Source organism: Notolabrus celidotus, chromosome 6, assembly GCF_009762535.1.
Source record: "Notolabrus celidotus isolate fNotCel1 chromosome 6, fNotCel1.pri, whole genome shotgun sequence".
In the NCBI taxonomy this organism is placed as follows: domain Eukaryota; kingdom Metazoa; phylum Chordata; class Actinopteri; order Labriformes; family Labridae; genus Notolabrus; species Notolabrus celidotus.
Window position 1 is genome coordinate 10,049,271 of NC_048277.1, and position 21,991 is coordinate 10,071,261.

Sequence of the window (21,991 nt, forward strand, 5' to 3'; positions counted from 1 at the left end):
GAGATACGCTTACATCTCTTCTTCTATCACAGTGCTTTTCCTGACCCGGCTCAACACTGATGACCTCATGGTTTCAGATTCTTTATTTTCATGTTTCAGCTTGTCAGTCGGATTTATTTCTTTGTACTTAGCTGTCACTTGTGTTTACATGTGTTTACATTCCCCGGATTTCTTATTGATCTTTCAGTTGTGTAAGATGATTGATTCTAAATAGTCAAAACCCATTGACAACCTCTTGTCGATGGTGATTAACTTTCACTAACATGAGCAACACAAGTGGCAAACTGATCACACGTCATGTCAAATCAATCCGTGGAGTTCCGGTACATTTCGCTTCAGCTTGTTGACACCATTGACCGTACGGTGCGGTGATACTGACAGTTAACGTTCGCCTAATATTGGTAAACAATGTGGCTAAAATCAGCAGGCTACAGACATTTACATGTTGGATCCTGTCCAGCAATATTTGCAACAGCAGGGGAGCTGGTGAGTGCAACTTTAAGTTACCCCTCTGCTTCGCATCAGGGTCTTGTCTCACCCTGTCAGGATTCTACTTCCCATAACTACCTGCTAACCATACATTATCCCTTACTTATTGCAATGACAGTGGATAATGGATATATGCTCAGTAAGGCCCAATTTAAAAACCACTGGAGCTTAGAGATGGGTTGTCCAATCATCGGAGGGGGGTCGTGACTGAGTCCATTTATCCTGTTACATGTGAAACAATAAGCAGACATACTGAGCTCTGGTTGTGGTGTGACCTCGAGAGGGGGTGGAGCCAGCAGCAGGTTCAAACCTCACATCCTGAACTCAGAGTACCAGTGAAGTGTTTAAACTCACCGGTGCTGCTGTCCAGTAATGCTGAGACATCGTTCCCTGTGTCCCCACGTGTCTCTCTGTCTTTGTGTGTCTGTGTTTCTGTGAGGGATGTCCCCGTCTGTGCTTCCACAGGTGCTGTCCTGTTGGGGGGCAGGCTGAGGTGTTTGAGGGCCAGGGCCAGACTCTGATCCAGCTTCTCACACTCCTTCAAGGGGATCTGAAACACATGTAATAGTCATACACACGCACATATAATTCACACAGGGTAAACATGTCTGAACTTTATTCCAGCTCACTATCCCCTAAAAAAAACATTCAAAAGAAGTAAAAAACGAAGTTACAACTACAGAAACTTAGACCCTGAGACCACTTTGGTGACCCTAAACCAGACAGCCAGGGACCTGGTTCAGGCTCAGGACCAGCCGTGTTCTGCTGCAAGCACGGTTGGCTCACCATTCAAAGGGGAAATTCACAAAGAGTGGATTGTAGCAGCTAATAGTACCAAGAACTGGACATCATCTGTCCCCACTATATCTATCTATTTGCTTGGTCTCAAGTTTTCATTCACAAAGCACTCTGCACTAATAATATTCAAGAAAGCCCATAGTGTTTGCTCTTGTTTTGCGTCTGATTGTCATGATGAGATGTTGGCATCACCAGCTTTTTCTGCACAGGGCTGCTCAGGAAGCTCTGATCCTGACGGACCTTAAATAAGTTTTCATACAGATGATGAGCTAGATGGGGAGGGGGCACTTTCTAACATTTTTTTGTGGAGTTGATTCCCGATACAAAGTTACTACCACATACTTCCTGAAACAAGGAAGGAAAAAGTGGTTGAGCCACAAACAGCCACGGACTGAATTAACCTAAATCTAGAGGATCAATTATTCTCGTGATCACTGTAGAGTTTGAGAGTGACATCTTTTGGAAATACTGGGACACAGTACCCTTCAACTCTCAGCGGACGGTAAAAATGTGGAGGCTAATTTGTCCCAAATTAAATCATAATGACTCTCTTGAATATATGCAAACAACAGCGGCACACAGAGACAGTATTTGCTCTGCAGCACAGTTTGTGGTTCATGGGACTGTGTACTTTGTGAATTTGATGAAGTCTTCCAGTCTCATTTATACATGTTTGTGAATCAGGCCCTCAAACTGAATAGTCAGAAGGATCTGTCTGCTCCTCATCCGGAGGTGCAGGATCCCCTCCAGGTTCTGGTCATGTGCTCCTGTGCCTGCACAGTTCTCCCCTAATGCACCACTCCTCCTCCCCCACCTGCTACTTGAGGAAGGCAGAATCTGAATCTAGACTCTGGTCCTTGCCTTCCTTACTGCAGAAACATCACCTGTTCACCGTGCACCTGATGATCACCTGATGATCAGTTGATCTTAGGACTACAGTGTGATATCTATAATGAGGTTGATTTACCTGCTGCTCCTCCAGCAGAAGGGCTTCCTGTGGATCTGTGCTGTCAAGTAGGAAGTGAGCCATGTCCAGAGCCAGGTCCTACACACACAAACAGACACACACCTGTTAGTGTCCTCATCATTGACATGTTAAAGCTGTAGTTTTTAGAGTAAACAGAAACTCAAGAGTTTGGATCATTAACCTGTACAAAGCAGAAGGTCTCCTGAGACTCTTTGTCCACTGGTCCACCGTGCCGAGCCACGCACAACGTCACCAAGACCTGCTCACACACATTATGGGCTGCCACATACACACACACACAGACACACAGACACACAGACACACAGACACACACACACACACACACACACACACACACACACACACACACACACACACACACACACACACGTGTTGTTATTGTTGACATAGAGAGGAGGAGCAGAGTGCTGATGAGTTGTGTGATTGATCAGCTGCTGATGTCACGCCCATATAGGTTCAAGTCTTACAGGTACAGGTTAAATATATGTGATGAAAGATGAGGCTTACAACGTCTATTTTACTCTCTGACTCACTGTGTGTGTGTGTGTGTGTGTGTGTGTGTGTGTGTGTGTGTGTGTGTGTGTGTGTGTGTGTGTGTGTGTGTGTGTGTGTGTGTGTTATTTACCTGGACACACTGCCTGCAGCGTGACCTGGCTGACTCTCAGCGTGCTGCTCACGTGTCTCTGAGTGGATCCTGAGAATAAAAGGTAAAACTCTGCTTTCTCCTCTTCCTCTTCCTTGTCAGTGGGACACACATCTTCATCATCGAGCTGCACCGTCAACACACACTCCCCCTGAAAGGACACAGAGCATTAATACCATGTTCCTCCTCCTGTGTGAGTTTGCAAACAGCGGGTGGCGCTCACTCTGCAGTCACTGTCTTTAAAGAACTGCAGAAGAAGAAGAAGAGTAAAGAGGGTCTGCTGGTTCAGAGAATATGATGGAAACATGCGTGTGTTTTAGTTTGATGTTTGGATATGATGAAGGGTACTGTCTCCTCATGTCTTCAGCTCTTCATGTTCCCACTCATGGAACAGCTTCTACAAATAAAGTGCATGAAACATTCAGTGAGCGCTGACTCAGACTGACTCCAACAAACACAGATATCTGATAAAGTTCAGCAGAAAGAATTCACCCAAATATTTCAGCTTCACTCTGTCACGATGGGAGGACGTGGATGTGTCATTGGTGAGGATGGAGAGGGCTGGTAGAGTCCTCTCCAGAAGCTCATGAAACTCTTCACTGCTCCTTTAAGTTCGTGTCTCCTGTGACACAGGGCACTTAGTGCAGGCTGGTGTAGGGTGTTGTCATCCCACTCTAGCTCCGTAGGTGCCAGTAATGCGCCTTAACACTGAATGTGACCCCATTTAAATCACACAGTTTAAAAATGTGGGTCAGTACCAAGCGGCAACCTCCGGCTGCAAGAATTGAAGCCAATGCGGAAGTGTCAAAAACTGGAGTTCATCGAGTGTCCGCTTGAAGCTGGCTCCGGGAGTACCGGACACCACATACACATATATTCAAAAAAGACGATCTTTACAGCAGAAATAAACATGTTTACAGCCCGGTTAAAAAAAACAGCTTGTGTCTACATAGCTAATTGCTCTATCAGCACACACTGCAGGGGGGGTGAATATTTTTCTAACACAACAGTTCAGAAGATATTAAGATTATGAGTTTTGCCCAAATGAGGACATGAATGACTTGACTGACAGGCGGGAGCAATGTAGCTGTTGGCCAGGAGGCTCAAACCCCTCCTCTTTACATCACACTAATTTAGGTTGAGTTCAGCATTACCGATATGGCTCCCACCGACGATTGGCTTCAAAACAGCGCTCAGGAACAGAGGGGTGACGTCACGGATACTACGTCTATTATTTATACAGTCTATGGTCAGGACTGGGTCAATGTTTTTGAAACTCTTTATTTTCAAAGATTCTAAACTTATAAGTTTTGTCCAAATAAGGGCGTGGCTGACTTGATTGACAGGTGGGCACCCTGTAGCTGTTAGCTAAAAGGCTAACGGCCTGCCTCTTTACCTCACACTAGCTCAACAGACGTTAGGTTGAGTTCAGCATTTCCAATATGGCACCTGCCGATGATAGGCTTCAAAACAGCGCTTCAGAAACAGATGGGTGATGGCACGGGAACTACGTCCATTTATTATACAGTCTATGGTGTGTATGTGGTATCCAGTATGTGGTCAATGGGCTAGACCAGGTGAAAACCACTGATCTAAAAGAGTCTGTGTGAACATCTTATTATCAAAGTCACAACAACGTACAGCTAGTTCCACTGTGTGTTTGAGTCACAGGAACAATATAGTACAAGTTAAATTCTTTCATTGAGCTCTTTTATCTGCAGACAGTGATGAAGAAGAGGCAGTATCAGGGTTCCCACTCTTTTCCAGAGATCTTTTTCCAGGACATTTCCAGGACATTTTCATTGATGATCAAGCTGGTATGACTGTCTAAATTTAGTTCTTAATTTAGTTCCTAAATAGTCTAATATGTTCCTCTCAGTGGAAGTCTACATTGAAAGACATGTAGTCTATGGTTATCAATGAAATCATCTCTTACATACTTAAAAATTATGGCAAATTGATAATAGAATAATGCAACCACAGATGTACAGCACTTCAATTTATTAGTGCAACCAAGTAACAATGATGGGCAACATCTCAGCTTTCTCTTTTCTCAAAAAATATAAAATGAGCTAAGAAAAGAACAAAAGAGCCTGCAAAGGAATCAGGAAGCTGCCTTACTGAAATAATTAAATAATAATAATGATCAGAGGATCAGTGCATTAATGACCTAAATAGATCTGAATGACAAAAATGGTCACAAATGTTTCTCAACTCAACTCAGACTCAAAATATACCTGCTTAATCATGATATTCATCCTGCTAAGTGGTCGATATAAAACAAAGCAAATGTCACGTTTTTTTATTTGAGTTACCGTAAACTCTGAAAAAAGCGCACCGGTGTAAAGACGCACTCTGTAATTGAAGATCTCTCAGAGATTTAAAAAAATGTAAACTGTCTTCCTGCATGGCGATGTCTATTATGATCAGCGATGTCTACAACGTGGAGTTTCTGTGCAGCTGTGTCGCTCTTTTTGTTCCGTTTGTTTTCACTATCAGGAGTTTGCACTCCTACTAGCTAGAGCAGGGGTTCTCAAACTTTTTGGAGCCAGGGACCCCTTACAGGTGAGAAAAATGTCCAAGGCCCCCTCATAATTGTAACACAGATTAAGCACATTAGTGATGTGTCATGATCAAAAGCTGCGGCTCTGAGAGCCGATGCTTTACAGTGAATCAGAAGAGCCGGCTCGCATCGAGAGATGCCCACAGCAGAACTTTGTTTTGATTGGTCAGCATGGCGGCCATGTGGCCAATTACATGTGAGGATATAGGATACAGGTGGTGGAGGGGAGGCTGTGTATCCTGGCTACATCTGTTCCTTCAGAGAGAGTCTTCTTGAAGACCGGGCAAATACTCACTGAGAGGAGAAATTGGGTCAGCCCATCCAGGCTGAGGCATCTGATTTTTCTCAATGCCAACCTGAGGACATTAATAATGTTTACTCCAGTTTGGTTCTGGTTCTGTTTGCTCAAGTTTGGTTCTGGTTGTGTTTGCTTGAGTGCGTTCTGTTTCTGTTAACTTGAGCTGGTTCTGGTTCTGTTTGAGTTTGGGTCTGGTTCTGTTTGCTTGAGTTTGGTTCTGGTTCTGTTTGCTTGAGTTTGGTTCTGGTTCTGTTTGCTTGAGTTTGGTTCTGGTTCTGGTTCTGTTTGCTTAAGTTCGGTTCTGGTTCGGATTCGGTTCGGTTCTGGTTCGAAATCGGTTCGGATTCGGTTCTGGTTCGGTTCTGGCTCGGTTCTGGTTCGGTTCTGATTCGGTTCAGATCTGGATCGGTTCTGGTTCAGTTCTGGTACGGTTCTGGTTCGGGTCTGGTTAGGTTCTTCTTGGGTTCTGGTTCGGGTCTGATTCGGTTCTGGTTCGGATCTGCTTCGATTCTGGTTCGATTCTGGTTCGGTTCTGGTTCGGTTCAGTTCTTATACGGTTTTGGTTCAGTTCTGGTACAGTTCTGGTTTGGTACTGGTTCGGGTCTTGTTCGGTTCTGGTTTGGTTCTGGTTGGGTTCTTGTTGGGTTATGGGGGGGTCTGTTTTGGTTCCGGTTTGGTTCTGGTTGTGTTTGCTTGAGTGCGTTCTGTTTCTGTTAACTTGAGCTGGTTCTGGTTCTGTTTGAGTTTGGGTCTGGTTCTGTTTGCTTGAGTTTGGTTCTGGTTCTGTTTGCTTGAGTTTGGTTCTGGTTCTGGTTCTGTTTGCTTAAGTTTGGTTCTGGTTCGGATTCGGTTCGGTTCTGGTTCGGTTCGGATTCGGTTCGGATTCGGTTCTGGTTCGGTTCTGGTTCGGTTCTGGTTCGGTTCTGATTCGGTTCAGATCTGGATCGGTTCTGGTTCAGTTCTGGTACGGTTCTGGTTCGGGTCTGGTTAGGTTCTGCTTGGGTTCTGGTTCGGGTCTGATTCGGTTCTGGTTCGGATCTGCTTCGATTCTGGTTCGATTCTGGTTCGATTCTGGTTCGGTTCTGGTTCGGTTCTGGTTCGGTTCAGTTCTTACACGGTTTTGGTTCAGTTCTGGTACAGTTCTGGTTTGGTACTGGTTTGGGTCTTGTTCGGTTCTGGTTTGGTTCTGGTTGGGTTCTTGTTGGGTTATGGGGGGGTCTGTTTTGGTTCCGGTTCGGTTCTGGTTCGGTTCCGGTTCGGTTCTGGTTCGGTTCTTCTTCGGTTCTGGTTTGGTTCTGATACAGTTCTGGTTCAGTTCAGTTCTGGTTCGGTTCAGTTCTGGTACGGTTCTGGTTCAGGTCTGGTTTGGGTCTGGTTGGGTTATGGTATGGTTCTGGTATGGTTCTGGTATGGTTCTGGTACGGTTCTGGTTCAGATCTAGTTTGAGTCTGGTTGGGTTATGGTTTGGTTTGCTTGAGTTTGGTTCCGGTTCTGTTTGCTTGAGTTTGGTTCTGGTTCTGTTTGCTTGGGTTTGGTTCTGGTTCTGTTTGCTTAAATTTAGTTCTGTTTCTAACCCTAACGCTAATCCTAACCCTAATCCTAACCCTAACTCTTAACTTAACCCTAACCCTAATCCTAACCCTAACCCTAAACATAATCCTAACCCTATTCCTAACCCTAACCCTAATCATAACCCTAATCCTAATCCTAATCCTAACCCTAATCCTAACCCTAACCCTAAACATAACCCTAATCCTAACCCTATTCCTAACCCTAACCCTAATCATAACCCTAATCCTAATCCTAATCCTAATCCTAACCCTAATCCTAACCCTAACCCTAACCCTAAACATAATCCTAACCCTAATCCTAACCCTAAACCTAACCCTAACCCTAACACTAATCCTAATCCTAACCCTAAACATAATCATAACCCTAATCCTAACCCTAACCCTAATCCTAACCCTAACCCTAACCCTATTCCTAACCCTAACCCTAATCCTAACCCTATTCCTAACCCTAACCCTAACCCTAACCCTAATCCTAACCCTAACCCTAACCCTATTCCTAATCATAACCCTAATCCTAATCCTAATCCTAACCCTAATCCTAACCCTAACCCTAATCCTAACCCTAACCCTAACCCTATTCCTAACCCTAATCCTAACCCTATTCCTAACCCTAACCCTAACCCTAATCCTAACCCTAACCCTAAACATAATCCTAACCCTAATCATAACCCTAACCCTAATCATAACCCTAACCCTAAACATAATCCTAACCCTAACCCTAATCCTAATCCTAACCCTAACCCTAATCCTAACCCTAACCTTAAACATAATCCTAACCAGTAATCCTAACCCTAACCCTAACCCTAATCATAAACCTAACTCTAATCATAACCCTAACCCTAACCCTAACCCTAACCCTAATCCTAATCCTAACCCTTACCCTAACCCTAAACATAATCCTAACTCTAATCATAACCCTAATCCTAACCCTAACCCTAACCTTAACCCCAGGATCAGGGTAAGAATGGTTTTGTAACAGAATAAATGCACAAATTTGGGCAATTATAAGTCTTCTCATAAAAACACTGTACGTAAAAGGGTTTTCAACACAAACCATTATTTTTTGCAAAGTTAAGATAAAATATATGGCTATAAAGAGACTAAATTAAGAGCCGTTCGGGAGTCGAAAGAGCCGGCTTTTCTTTGGGAGCCGAGTTAAAAGAGCTGGCTCTCTGAAAAGAGCCAGCCCATCACTAAAGCACATGCTTACTACCATTTGCACTCTTAGTTTTCCTTGGAACTATTTGTATTGTAAAACGTATCAATGTAAATACTTCAGACCTGTACCATAGTGATAAACAGATAACACTTCAATTTGAATCAAGTAAATACCACTTGTATACTTTAAAACAGAGGGTCATTTCATTCCTTGTGGACTCAACATGACAGCATTTATACTTTTCAAGTAACTGGTCTTAAACCCTTTCTGAAAATTAACAGTAACAAGACTCACATATCCCTTTGTCACCAAATGGTATCATAACAATGGTGTATGCTGTTTTGCAATGACACAGCACAATTTAATAATTTATTAGAAATGTATTCAAATTATTTCACGGACCCCCCATGCTATGGTTCGCAGACCCCCAGGGGTCCCAGGACCCCACTTTGAGAACAACTGAGCTAGAGTACGGTAATTGAGCTCTCAGCCTGCAGAGAAAGTTGTGAGGCACAGACCCCCAAGCTCTCTGCCCAACTCCACTGGTCACACTATAACTTAAATATAAGACTCTTTGAATCAAAAGAGCACTCTACAAGGTTAATGTACCATAAAACTAGACAATATACCCCCATTTTCTGTGAATGCATGATTATGAAATGAAGGAGAAAAGATGTGAAAAAAGTTGTGCAGTGCCGCTGTCTTTTCCAGCACAGCGTGGACTCAACTTTCAATGAATGGGGATGTGTTTTGTTAATCGGGTCAGGTCGCACGCAGCCATGTTGGAATAATTTTCCAGGACTATATGTGATTTTCCAGGACATTTGACATTTTCTCCCATTTCCCAGGTGTTTTCCAGTACTGGAAAACTGGTCAACTGTTTTCCAGGTTTTCCAGGACGCGTGGGAACCCTGAGTATTCTTCAGACCATGAATAACGTTTACATTGATTTTTAAACATCAGAGAGTTCAGGTGTGAACTCAGGGACAGCTCAAAATCAATACCTCTGAGTTTATCACAGCTTTAACTCCTGAAACTCGAGCAGCTTTGTCGGACCGCAGGTTATATGATCACTACATCAAAGCTTAGTGAGGAGAATGAGGAGTACCTGTGTTTAACAAACTGTCCCCATGCCTGCAGAGATGCTGATGTAAGGAACATTTAGAGAAGGCTCTCATAGAGAGCTGAGTACAGATACATGACGCTACTGTAAGTGTAAATATAATCTATGATCATTTACCAGAGTGGACGTGCACACAGCTGTATAACTGTTAATAACAACAAGTGAAGTGTTTAAATATGATAGGTTGAACATTAAGGGACCTAAGAAAGCAGTGTCTAATGCCAATCACTTGTAGTAACAGAGGAAAGAGTGCGAGAGTTGTTAAATGTTGACTCTTATTCCCTCAGACTGAAACAGTGTCAAACTGTGACAAAGCAACTTAAGTGTGCAGACTGCTTCCTAACAGTCTAACTCTATAACACAATATTGCTTTGTTCACAGCGCAGTGAGCATTAACACCGACAGGACGGACTGAAAGTTCAGAGAAACACAACTGATTTTAATAAAAACATCCTCAGGGATGTGTTCCTGTTCTGTTTATGAACTAACCTCCACACACTAGAGGGTTAAAAAGGACAAGCCTGTGGAGTGTAACAGGACCCCACAGACACACACACACACACACACACACACACACACACACACACACACACACACACACACACACACACACAGAAACATGACACAACACACACACTTGTGCTGAACACGCAGTTAAAGCCTGTTAACAGCCACACCCACAAAACACGAGCTAACAATAGCACACAGGAATGTTTCACATCACATCACACACACACACACACACACACACATGGAGGCAGATGCTTGGCTGCGTCTGAATAAGGAAACATTCATGCTAAGCTAACACACCTGTGTTGTTATTGAGTTCAGGTGTTCTTCAGTACAACAAACAAGGAATGACATCAAACACACGGCATGCTAACGCTAACATACAGGACGACTGGTCCCAAAGTCAGTATATGTGGTTATAAACACTGTCCTGATTGGTCCACAGCTCTGTCACCATGACTGTGTCTCATTAGGTCTTTATTAACCCTGTAATATATTTAACCTAACACTAATCCTAAGGGGTTTTCAAGGGGTTTTGACCAATCAGAATCAAGCATCTTACACAACCCGAAGATCAGTAAGAAAGCCGGTAATAATATCACTTAATTCTGTTAATCATTATACAACCAGTGCTCTCTTCAGCACAAACACCGAACACACATGTAAGCATGTTGTAGCTTTGATCAGTACTTTATGTCCATGTAAACACATATAAAACATTAAACATTAAAACACATTTAAATATTAAAATATTAAAACATTAAAGCACAGCAGCTTCATGTGATGATCAGAGACAGAGCATGACATCAAACAGTTTGGCTCTGTTTACACGGTGTGGTGTCACAGTCTCCTGTGTACATGTTTGATTTGAACAGCTGTGTAACATGTAACACAGTGATGAAGACACACACGCACCCACACACACACATACAAGCACATCTCTCTGTGTTTGATCAGCTTCCTGCAGATGGAGACCTGGTTTCGCTTCAGTGTTGTTGACGCTCTTTATCATGTAATAGCTCACAACAATATATAACACACTGTATGTTCACATTGTTCGCATGGTTCAGTGTTACACGTTGCAGCTCACCCTGTGAATGTGGTCTACAGGCTGAGCAGCATGTGTGAACACACAATTTTCACCCTGACTTTTCCTGCCAGCTCTGTAAAGTTTCTACAACATGTCAGCATGAGGTGAGCAGGTAAAGGTGAGTGAGCAAGGTTTACATCATGTAACTGGGACGATGTTTGTGATGAAGCTGCTTCCTTCTCTTCTCTGCTCCCAGCATGCTCTTCTCCTCTCATTTACTGACACTGTGAATACGACCACTCATACACATCGTTGATAGAAAGAACAAACACTGTCAGCACAGAGTCCGACTCTGCTTCATCGTGGATATCTTTAAACATTACACAGAGAACACTGCATATGTCGGCATCACCACAAGCACTGAAACAGTACACACCTTTCATACAGCTGGATTTATTTCCTGACACACTCTCTCACTTCCTCACTGTAAACACACACACACACACACACACACACACACACACACACACACACACACACACACACACACACACACACACACACACACACACACACACACACACACACACACACTTGATGTACACATGGGTAACAGTGCACATCAGAGAGGAGCCTGAAGACGAGCTGCTAATTTCTTTTTCTCATCAGCTACAGACGCAAAAACGAGCATAAGAAGTGTCACTGTGTGTGTGTTTGTTATTAGCTTTAGAGGGGCTACGAGTTAGCTTCTGGTACTGTCGCTTCATATGCTTCAAGATAATGACTCCTGATGTTTTTCAGCATATAAAACTAAATAATTGATAAAGTGAAGAGAGTAACCACTCTGAGATCTAGAGATATGGGCATTTAGTCAACTTAAAGTTTAAATGTTGGCACCCTTTGCACCAGAATATCCCGTCAAACAAGTTGTTCATATCTTTATTACTATAGGTCTAAAATGGCGGTTATACGTTGTGTCTAAGCTGCAGAGCAGCCTCCCTTCACTAGCTGGAGCTGGAGCTGGAGCTCTGGTTAATGTCTGCTGCCATAATGCTCTAAAGCTCTACTACCTGGATGTAAACAAGCACAGTGACAGATGTCATCTGGTAGCGTGGCTTGGTTTGTCAGTATGTTGAGCTAGTAAATGGAGATGAAGTGTCTGGTTAAACTGACATATAACAACTCAATCAAAGCAATGAGTAACCAGCACAGGCATGTGGACGTTAACCTGCAAGGAGGACTGAAGGCTGGTGGAGCTAGCTCTGCTTGTGTTAGCCACACTCTGCAAACCAATGTGACATCCTCTACCTGCAGACTCTGTGATCCTGAGTGTACCTGAGTTTAATAAACTGAGCTCAGTTTGCCTGTTGGTCTGAATTTAAATTTCTGTTCATCAACAAGGACATCAGTCACTTCAGAAAATCCCTTCTGACCATGCAGCAGTGTGTGTGTGAGTGTGTTTGTGTGTGTAACAACACATATAACATATACTCACATAGAGGGGAGCCTGTTGTGGATTCAGCTTCATGGCTCAGGACTCTGGAGGAACACAGACAGAAACTGAGTTAGAGTTGATCTGAGTTTATTGATCACACTGCATATCTTAATCACAATGTTCATTCACACATCTCAAACACATTCTAATATTTGATTATTTACCACACGTCACACCATCATCACAACCCTACAGGATCAGATGTTCCTCACAGGTGACGATGGAGCAAAACATGTTCCTGTGTGTTTATGCTAACTAGTCTCATCTTAAACACAGACACCATGACTGATCATAACTGTCCTGCTGCTGGGATCATCAACCTGCAGGTGGTTCCATCAACATTTACAGGTGACCACAGGAAGAGTCAGGTGTGCTCCTCAGATCATGTTAAGCCATAATTTCACAATTTTTATTAACAGATTACTGAGGGACAATTCTCAAAATGTGAGTTGTTGTTTCAGCAGCCGTCTAAAACCTCATTCAGACCAGTGTGAGGTAAAACAGCTGAGTCATGACTCACAGGTCAAGCAATGTCTGTGTGTAACACCACAGCATCACTCTCATCTGTCTCTCTGTTCAGACCTCATTACAGCGACACAGGGGTCAAAGGTCACAGCCTCTCCACATGCTCTGATGTGGTCCACCATTCATGGACAGGAAACAGGAAGTCAGAGCTAAACAGAGGAGCCTTATTAGCTCTGTGTTACACACACACACACACAGACATGCACGCACACACACACAGACATGCACGCACACACACACAGACATGCACGCACACACACACACACACACACACACACACACACACACACACACACACACACACACACACACTCTTCAGCATCTCATAAGGACAGATGAAGGCATTTTTCTTGTCCTGCATTAATACATCAGATTGCTATAACAGACAGACAGACAGACAGACAGACAGATGGACAGACTGTAATAACTGTGTAGTATTTAACAGTAGCTGTGTGTCCCACTGTTCATGTGACGTATGGATCAGTTATTAAGGACCATACTAAATCATGTCATATTAAACACCTCTGTGTGTTACCTAAGCATGTTCTATACTCTAGCGGAGTGTGGCTAAAGCTTCAGAGAAGCATTAAGAATTAAGCAGCTCACTTCTGAAGCTTTCCTTTGAATGAAGAATTACCTAAATTTAAAGTCTCAGATCTGACACACCGATATTTCACACCAACACTCAAGTTAGCCAGAACAGCTTGTTCTTTATTTGGACGTGCATGAAAACAGATCAGACCATAAGCCAAAAGACACAGAAATACAATACATTGTGGTCTTAAATGGCTTCATATCAGTTAATGTTAAAAGCATGACAAATATAGCATGAAAGTACTCCCAGGGCGCTTTTCAAAATAAAAGCCTGATCAATTTTTTTCTGTGGAGAGTCTGAGCTTTGTTTAACAGAATGCTTTTATTCTGAAATTCAGTCCAGGACAGTTATTTGGTAAAGAGGTACCTTCGCTAAGGTCTTTATTTGAGTATACAGGGAACTTTAGTTTGAAAAAATGTTTTCAGGAAGTATGTTGGCTGCAGGTAAGCTAAGTTAATTATTTCATCACATCAGGTTTCAGGAAATACTTCATGTTGTGGGATCTCCCTTTCCCTTTTTTCCGATAAGACCAAACCCTGACACCTGTAGAACAACTAACAGTTATCAGCTGATGCAGTTTGTCTAGCTACACGTTTAGGGTCAGATCACTACGCTAGGTGCCCCGACAGAATGGTGACAAAGAAGTAGGACGGTACAGATCAGTTATTTTAGTACTTTTCCCAACTTTGATAGTGGAAACAACAACAATTGTGTACCAGCTTGGTGGAAACTCAGCTTTCGCACCCCTAAAGGCCTGGAGTACTTCTGTTAAAAAGTCTAGATTTGCAGTTTTTTTCCTGTCAACAGTCATTTTCTGCTTTTAAGTGTTATTGACTTTGAATCATTTCTTCTTATCTCCAGCCACTCAGGATGCTCCACCTGCTGACCCACAGACAAAGATCCACTAATGCAACAGAGTGCACACTCCCAAAGAACCACAGACAATCTACACAGGAGTCAAATACAGGAGAAAATAAAGCCAGTGCTGTAACACTGTGACTGCACAGTGCTGCTTTACAGACGAGCAGGAAACACTCCGATGATCCACTGGAAGGAAAGACTCTTGGAGAAACCTCTGACCGAGGATACAACAGGTCTTTGTGGGGGGCAGCTTGTGATCAGACTGACCTGAGGAGGGTCGGTCACAGAGGACAGGCAGTCAGGGACATTATGATCCTCTGTCCTTCTGTCTGTCTGGCTGCACAGATAATCCTCACCCCCCACGGAAATGCATGCACCGGTTATATGTGTGTGTGTGTGTGTGTGTGTGTGTGTGTGTGTGTGTGTGTGTGTGTGTGTGTGTGTGTGTGTGTGTGTGTGAATGTGTGTGTGTGTGTGTGTGTGTGTGTGCGTGTGTAGCTGCTATTTAGCCCCCCACCCTCCCCTCACAAAGCAGGGGGTCATTTGAGATCAGTCTGTCTCCAGACTGCTACAGAGCATGCTCAGTCTCACGGGGCAGTAAAAACATCACATGAATTAATGAGTGAAGAAACAGTGAAGTCAGACTCTTTCATATAAACCGTTTGATGAGGGTCACATGACATGGATCATATCATGTGACCCTCGCACACACGCAAAAACACACACACACACACGCGCGAACACAGGCGAACACACACACACACCATGAGTCACAGTAACAGCTCAGCCTCTTCATACAGAGCTCTCAGTAAGATGATCCTCTGAGCTCAGAGTTTAAACCCCTCCTCAGAGCTGTTTATGAAGCCGCTGAGCTAATTAAAGACAGAGGTTCACACAGACAGGATCACTCCATCAGTCCTCCATCATCTCTCTATCACTTCTCTCTCTATAGCCCTCTATAGTTCTCCATCACCCCTCAATAACCCCTCCATCACTCCTCAATGATCTCTCCTTCACTCCTACATCACCCCTCTATCATTCAACTACCATCCCTCCATCATTCATCCATCATTAATCTATTATCCTTCAATCATTCCTCCATAAAACATCCATCAAACATCCATCATCCCTTTGTCATTCCTCCATCCTCCCTACATCATCACTCCTACAGTCCTCCATCACCCCTCTATTGCTCCTCTACTATCCCTCCATCTTAACTCCATCCTCCCCCCATCAGCTCTCTATCCTCCTTGTTTAGATGAAAATAACTTGAGTGTCTCATGTTCTGAAGTTCACTCTACAGCTCTGAGGAGATCTGACATCCTGACTGCAGTTACTCTGCAGCGTGCAGAGGATGATTAAAGGCTGTCAGCCTGCAGGTAAGAGCTCTTCAAGTGTCTACAGTCACACACTTTGCAGACACACAGTCTGCAGACACACACTCTGGTCTGGGTGTTATAAATAGGTCATTAACACTGAGTCCCCACAACTAACTTAAACATCTAAACTCTGCACAGTTACTGGAAGCTGCTGCTACCATGACCACACATGGACACATCCAAACTGTGTGTGTGTGTGTGTGTGTGTGTGTGTGTGTGTGTGTGTGTGTGTGTGTGTGTGTGTGTGTGTGTGTGTGTGTGTGTGTGTGTGTGTGTGTGTGTGTGTGCGTGCATGTCTGTGTGTGTGTGTGTGTGTGCTGGCATCTGCAAGTGGAAGCTCAGCAGACCAGAAGGCAGCCAGAGTGACCTGATAACAGTCAGGACACTTCAGACTGCAGAGAGCTGAGAGACAGGAGCTTAAGATAGGCAGGAGAGAGGAGAGGAGAGGAGGAGGAGAGGAGGAGGAGAGGAGGAGGAGAGGAGGAGGAGAGGAGGAGGAGAGGAGGAGGAGAGGAGGAGGAGAGAAGTATCAGAGAGCAGAGTGGAACCGTTAATACACAAGGTCATGCTCTTAGAAGTTTTGGCCCTACGTTGGAGTCATAAGATCAGGGTGAGTAAGTTAGAGGTTCTTAAATTTAGATTCAATATTTACAAAACACATGCAAAGGTCCAAAATCAGTGCAACAGCTGAGACGTGCTGCAATGGAAAAAAAGATGCAGAAAAACAAACTTCACTGACAGGAAACATGCTGCAAATACACACAACACACAAATCCAAGAACACACAAACACAGTAACACATGCACCAGAAAAATGCTGCAAGCCTCCCAGAGTCTGAGTGACCCGGAGTCAACTCTCTCTTTCAACCTCTTTTTTTTTTTAAAAGAGCTGCAGGAGCGACAGCATGATAGGCTATGAACCTACAGAATGACCTCTGAGTGTAGACCAGGTTTACACCGTGATCTAAATGATCTGCAGCAGGGTCCTTCTGTCCAAACAAAGACACACACTCTCACAAAGCAGCATCATGTTTCTCGTCCTATGCAGTAGGTCAGCACTTGATGGGCTGAGTTGCTGGTGAGTTTCTCTGAATGTTTCTCTGATCCCAGTAGATCCAGGCCTCTGAATATAAATCCTTCATCAGGATGAAACGTAGAGTTACAAAGAAACAAAGATCCAAAATATGACAGAGAGCTAGCAGACCGACATCTGACCCACACTGATGGAAAACTGTCAGAGTAAATCTAATCACTGGGATTATTTCTTGTTCAAACTGAACTGTAAATGGAGTTTAAGATCCCCCCCCCACACGCACGCACACACACACACACACACACACACACACACACACACACACACACACACACACACACACACACACACACACACACACACACACACACACACACACACACACACACACACACACACACACACACACACACACACACAGTGTGGTGAGGGGAGCAAAGAGGGGGCTGTGTTTCCACAACTTGTTGTAATTATGTGTTATACAACTGAATGCTGACTCTGGTTGTTCTTTACAGCGAGAGGCTACAGACTCACTCAGCTGGCCAGGAGTTATGTCTGGTATGGAAGGAATGAGAGGAGACAGACAGAGGAAGGAGAGAGAGAGAACAGAGGAGAGAGGAGAGAGGAGGGGAGCAGCAGCTTTAATCCCGACCTCCTCCTGCTTTGGGCTGTGCAGACCAGCAGCCGTAGTCCTGAGCTGCACAGAGCTGTGTGTCTCTCTTCCACTGGCTGCACACTGAAGTGGCAGCAGGCTCGACTCTTATCACAACAGTCAGAGCAGCTACAGCCAGCCTGCTCCACAGAGCTGCTCCAACTACAGCCTGCAGACAGACCCCAACCACTTGAACATCGAAGTTCAATGACTCTTGTGTTAGTGTTTGTTACGTTTCCTCTCACTGTTCCTCCTCTACTCTGATAATACGGTGCACAAGGCACTGCAGGAGCATCATTGGTCAACAAAGCTGTCCATCATGATGTCACGTCCCCTCTTTTTATAGCACCAAATAACAAATTCAAACTAAACTAGTCCGAAAAATAAACACTGTGACATAAATCAGCGTGATAAGTAATAATTATAATGACAGAAACCATGTCTGACAAACATTTATTTGGCCTGTGTTTGGATTTTAGAGTTTGACCCATGTCCCATCTATTGACAGAACATTGAGGAGGCAGGGCTTCTGACCTATAGTGCAGCCAGTCAGCAGGGGGAGATCTTAAAGTCTTGGCTTCACTTTAGGTGAGCTGTCATGTTGTCCATCTTTATATGGAGTAGGGATGGGCATTTCAAGCCAAAATACCATTCCATAATCTCAACTCAACTCAACTCAACTTTATTTATAAAGCACTTTAAAACGACCACAGCCGGAACAAAGTGCTGTACATAAATAGACAAACAACGCAGGCATAAAAACAATTAAAACAAAGGATAATAAAACAATAAAAACAATAAAACAGTAAATAAAAACAAGCCATAAAACACTAAAACAGGAGCAGAGTCTCATGCTGGGTTGAAAGCCAAGGAATAAAAATCGTTGGCATCTATTTGACGATTATTGGAATAACCCTCCATCCTGCAGCAGAGAAGGAGCTCCTCTGAGGAACGTCTCAATGCTGTCTTTACAACCAAATGAGTTCATGTGAGAACAGGCACGAGACGTTTCTGTGAACATTGCATTTAGCATGTCTTTCTGTGTGTGTGTGTGTGTGTGTGTGTGTGTGTGTGTGTGTGTGTGTGTGTGTGTGTGTGTGTGTGTGTGTGTGTGTGTGTCTGTCTGTCTGTCTGTCTGTCTGTGTGTGTGTCTGTCTGTGTGTGTGTGTGTGTGTCTCTGTGATTCCAGAGCTGTCAGAGCAGGTTTGTTAGCAGACAAAAGAGACGTGATCTGTGTCAGTCCGTCCTTAGACTCTCTGAGGAGCAGAGCCTTCACGTGATGGATCACTCTTCATATCACTGCAGGCTGTGAAGCTCTGCAACAGTACGTGAGCAGTTCCACGCATGTTCCTGCTCTGATGAGGGTGCAGGTCTACAGTCAAAAGGTTGTGATGTTGAGATTCAGAGCACTCAGGGATGAGTGTGATGTTTGTGGTTGTGAGTTTTCTCTTCCTGACCTGATTACTGGTTCAGACTCTCTGTGCTCTGAAAGACTGAATCTGTGTCATTTTCACTCTTCACTGTTTGACACAGAGAGCAGAATATGATCGAAGTCACACACACACCATGTGACTGACTGATCTGAGTCCTTCTCTCTGTCCTCACAATTATCCCAACAATAAAAATGAAGGAAGCCTCGCTGTCTGCTCTCCACGCTCTGTGCTGGAGAGATCAGTGTCTGAGTCCTCATCACCCCACCACCTGAAGGTTTCTGGGTTAGAGACGTGACATGAAGCCTTCCCAGAGGCCACATCCCCCCTAACGATCACAGAGAGCAACCACCACATGTTTACAGAGCGGACACTGGAGCCTGACTGATCTTACTCTGTGTGATCGGCAGAGGTGATACAGACTGATCGCTCCATCAGTTCTCATGAAGCTTGACCGCAGAAACATCGTGCACGACAAAAAGTAAAAACTAAACATGCAGCAGAACACGGAGCATTCACCACAGCTGCAGAGGATAGGGTTCCTATGCTGAAGCATATAACTCCGAAACATCCTGGAGAGAGAGAGAAAAGGCCAGAGATCATCACAGAGAAGGGGTTTGAATCATAGACTGTATAATTAATAAACGTAGTATCCGTGACGTCACCCATATGTTTCTGAAGCGCTGTTTTGAAGCCAATTGTTGGCGGTTGTCATATTGGAAATGCTGACTCAATCCAACTTCTGTCGAGCTAGTGTGTGGTAAAGAGGTGGGCCTTAAGGCTGGTTTATACCTCTGTGTCTCACTTACGCAGCAGGAGCTGACGCGGACATGGGCACCACATACTTCTTTGTCTATGTGTCTGTGACGTGCAGCAATTCTCCACCGAAACGTTTAAGGGCAGTGTGGTCTCTCTGATAGTCGAGTCGCCTGTTTCCAGCCCTGCTACATTTTCTGTTTACATTTTCACAGTTATTCATAGCATGTTATATTAATCTACAGCTGATACATGTTGCTGTTTATTATACAGACATGATTACAGGCAAGAATAGAGAGGAGACAATGGAGGAGATGAAAAGCACGGCCGATGTGCGGCTGATTTGCGAGGATCCTGGAAGTGCTGCAAAAGCGGGAAATACAATGCTGGAGAGCGGACCAATCACAGGGCTTGCGGTCCGCGTCGGTTTGACACCAGGGGTGCATCTCGCTTGGCTGGAAGTGAAGCTAGTTATTGTTTGACTGTTTTGTGTTCAAGGCCTCTTTTTTCTGAAAAGTTTATTTTTCGTTAGTTATTAGAGTTTAAAAAACGGGGTTTTACTTCCGGGTTTCCTTTGATTCACAGCCACCGTAGAGGGACAGCGTCTTGTGACGCTATGCTGTAGGGCAGAGCTAGTTACCATGCAGACACAGAAATTACCGTGGCAACCACAGAAATTCTGTGGCTTCGTAGGGTCTGGCTGCACAATGGCTGCGCCCAGGAGCAAGATTTTTTGGCTTCAGAATCGTATAACGGGAAGAGGCGGAGCAACATTCTCCATTTTTATTTGCAGTCTATGTTCGACACGTAGTTACATTTTGGAAGAGGTGCGCATCAGCTACATGCCTAGGGCTCTGTGTAGGTATGGGAGCTACGCAGACCTACGGTGCAGGCTGCAACATCGATTCTACGTAGAAGCAAAAATCAGGCTTTTGCCTTTTCGCTAACAGCTACAGTGTTCCCACATGTCAATCAAGTCAGCTCTGTCCTTATTTAGACAATAACTTAGTATGTTTAATATCTTTAAAAAGATAAGAGGTTTAAAGATATTCACCCCATGTACAGTGTGTGCCGATAGAGATATGAGTTATTCAGACTGAACTTGCTTTTTGAACCAGGCTGTAAACATGTTTATTTCTGCTTCAAAGATTGTCTTTTTTTAATTGGAGGGTATGTGGTTTATGGTGTTCCTGCGGCCAGCTTCAAGTGGACAATCGATGAACTGCAGTTTATAACACTCTTGCATTGGCTTCATGTTTTAAGACCGGAGGTTGACACTTCGTTTGAATTCATTGCTTTGGACAACCAGCACATCTCTGTGGTGGAGGACACGACCCAACACTGCATTTCATACGCTTCGTTATGTTGACAGACAGAAACATGGTTTCAGGTGTTTAATGACGCATTGCTGCAGCACCGGATCATCTCTGAACGAATCAAAGCTAATGAGAAAAACGAGTTCTACCAGAGGACAGACTCCTCCTCTCAGGTGTGTGTGTGTGTGTGTGTGTGTGTGTGTGTGTGTGTGTGTGTGTGTGTGTGTGTGTGTGTGTGTGTGTGTGTGTGTATCAGGGTGTGGGGTGTGTATTTTCAGGGATTATTGTAATAGAAGTGTGGGAGACACAGCTCAGACAGAGTCAGGCTCACACATGTCCCCCCTTTCACACACACACGCACGCACGCACGCACGCACACACACACACACACACACACACACACACACACAGACACACAGACACACACACACACACACACACACACACACACACACACACACACACACACACACACACACACAGGTTGTCATTAGTGGTCTCTGTGGATGTGACTCATCACTTCTCCCTGTGAGGACACGTCATGCTGATCATTAAAGATGGCCGCCGCAGTGCCAGCTCACTTTCACACCGCAGCACGCTCACACACTGTGATAATGATGTTTGATTACACACTCTGCTCACGTCATGCAGACCGGTCAGTCCCCGGCTCTCTGCAGACTGAAGCTGGACTTCATGTTCACTGATTTAAAGGATCATTTCAGAGTTTCAGAGAGGAGCTCCACCTGTTAGCTCTGCTCCGTCTGCACACACTGAGAGA

General features: G+C 44.2%; 1 protein-coding gene across 1 annotated transcript in view; it reads right to left on the reverse strand.

Moving 5' to 3' along the window:
- Positions 1–21,991, reverse strand: part of akap13 (A-kinase anchoring protein 13) — a 91,868-nt gene that overhangs the window by 58,970 nt on the left and 10,907 nt on the right. The window contains exons 2-6 of the mRNA XM_034685695.1: positions 12,668–12,711; positions 2,901–3,069; positions 2,436–2,533; positions 2,255–2,332; positions 844–1,039 (exon numbers count right to left, since the gene is read on the reverse strand). Of these exons, the coding sequence (XP_034541586.1) occupies positions 844–1,039; positions 2,255–2,332; positions 2,436–2,533; positions 2,901–3,069; positions 12,668–12,700 (574 nt within the window). The 5' untranslated portion in view covers positions 12,701–12,711. The remainder of the gene's footprint in view (positions 1–843; positions 1,040–2,254; positions 2,333–2,435; positions 2,534–2,900; positions 3,070–12,667; positions 12,712–21,991) is intronic.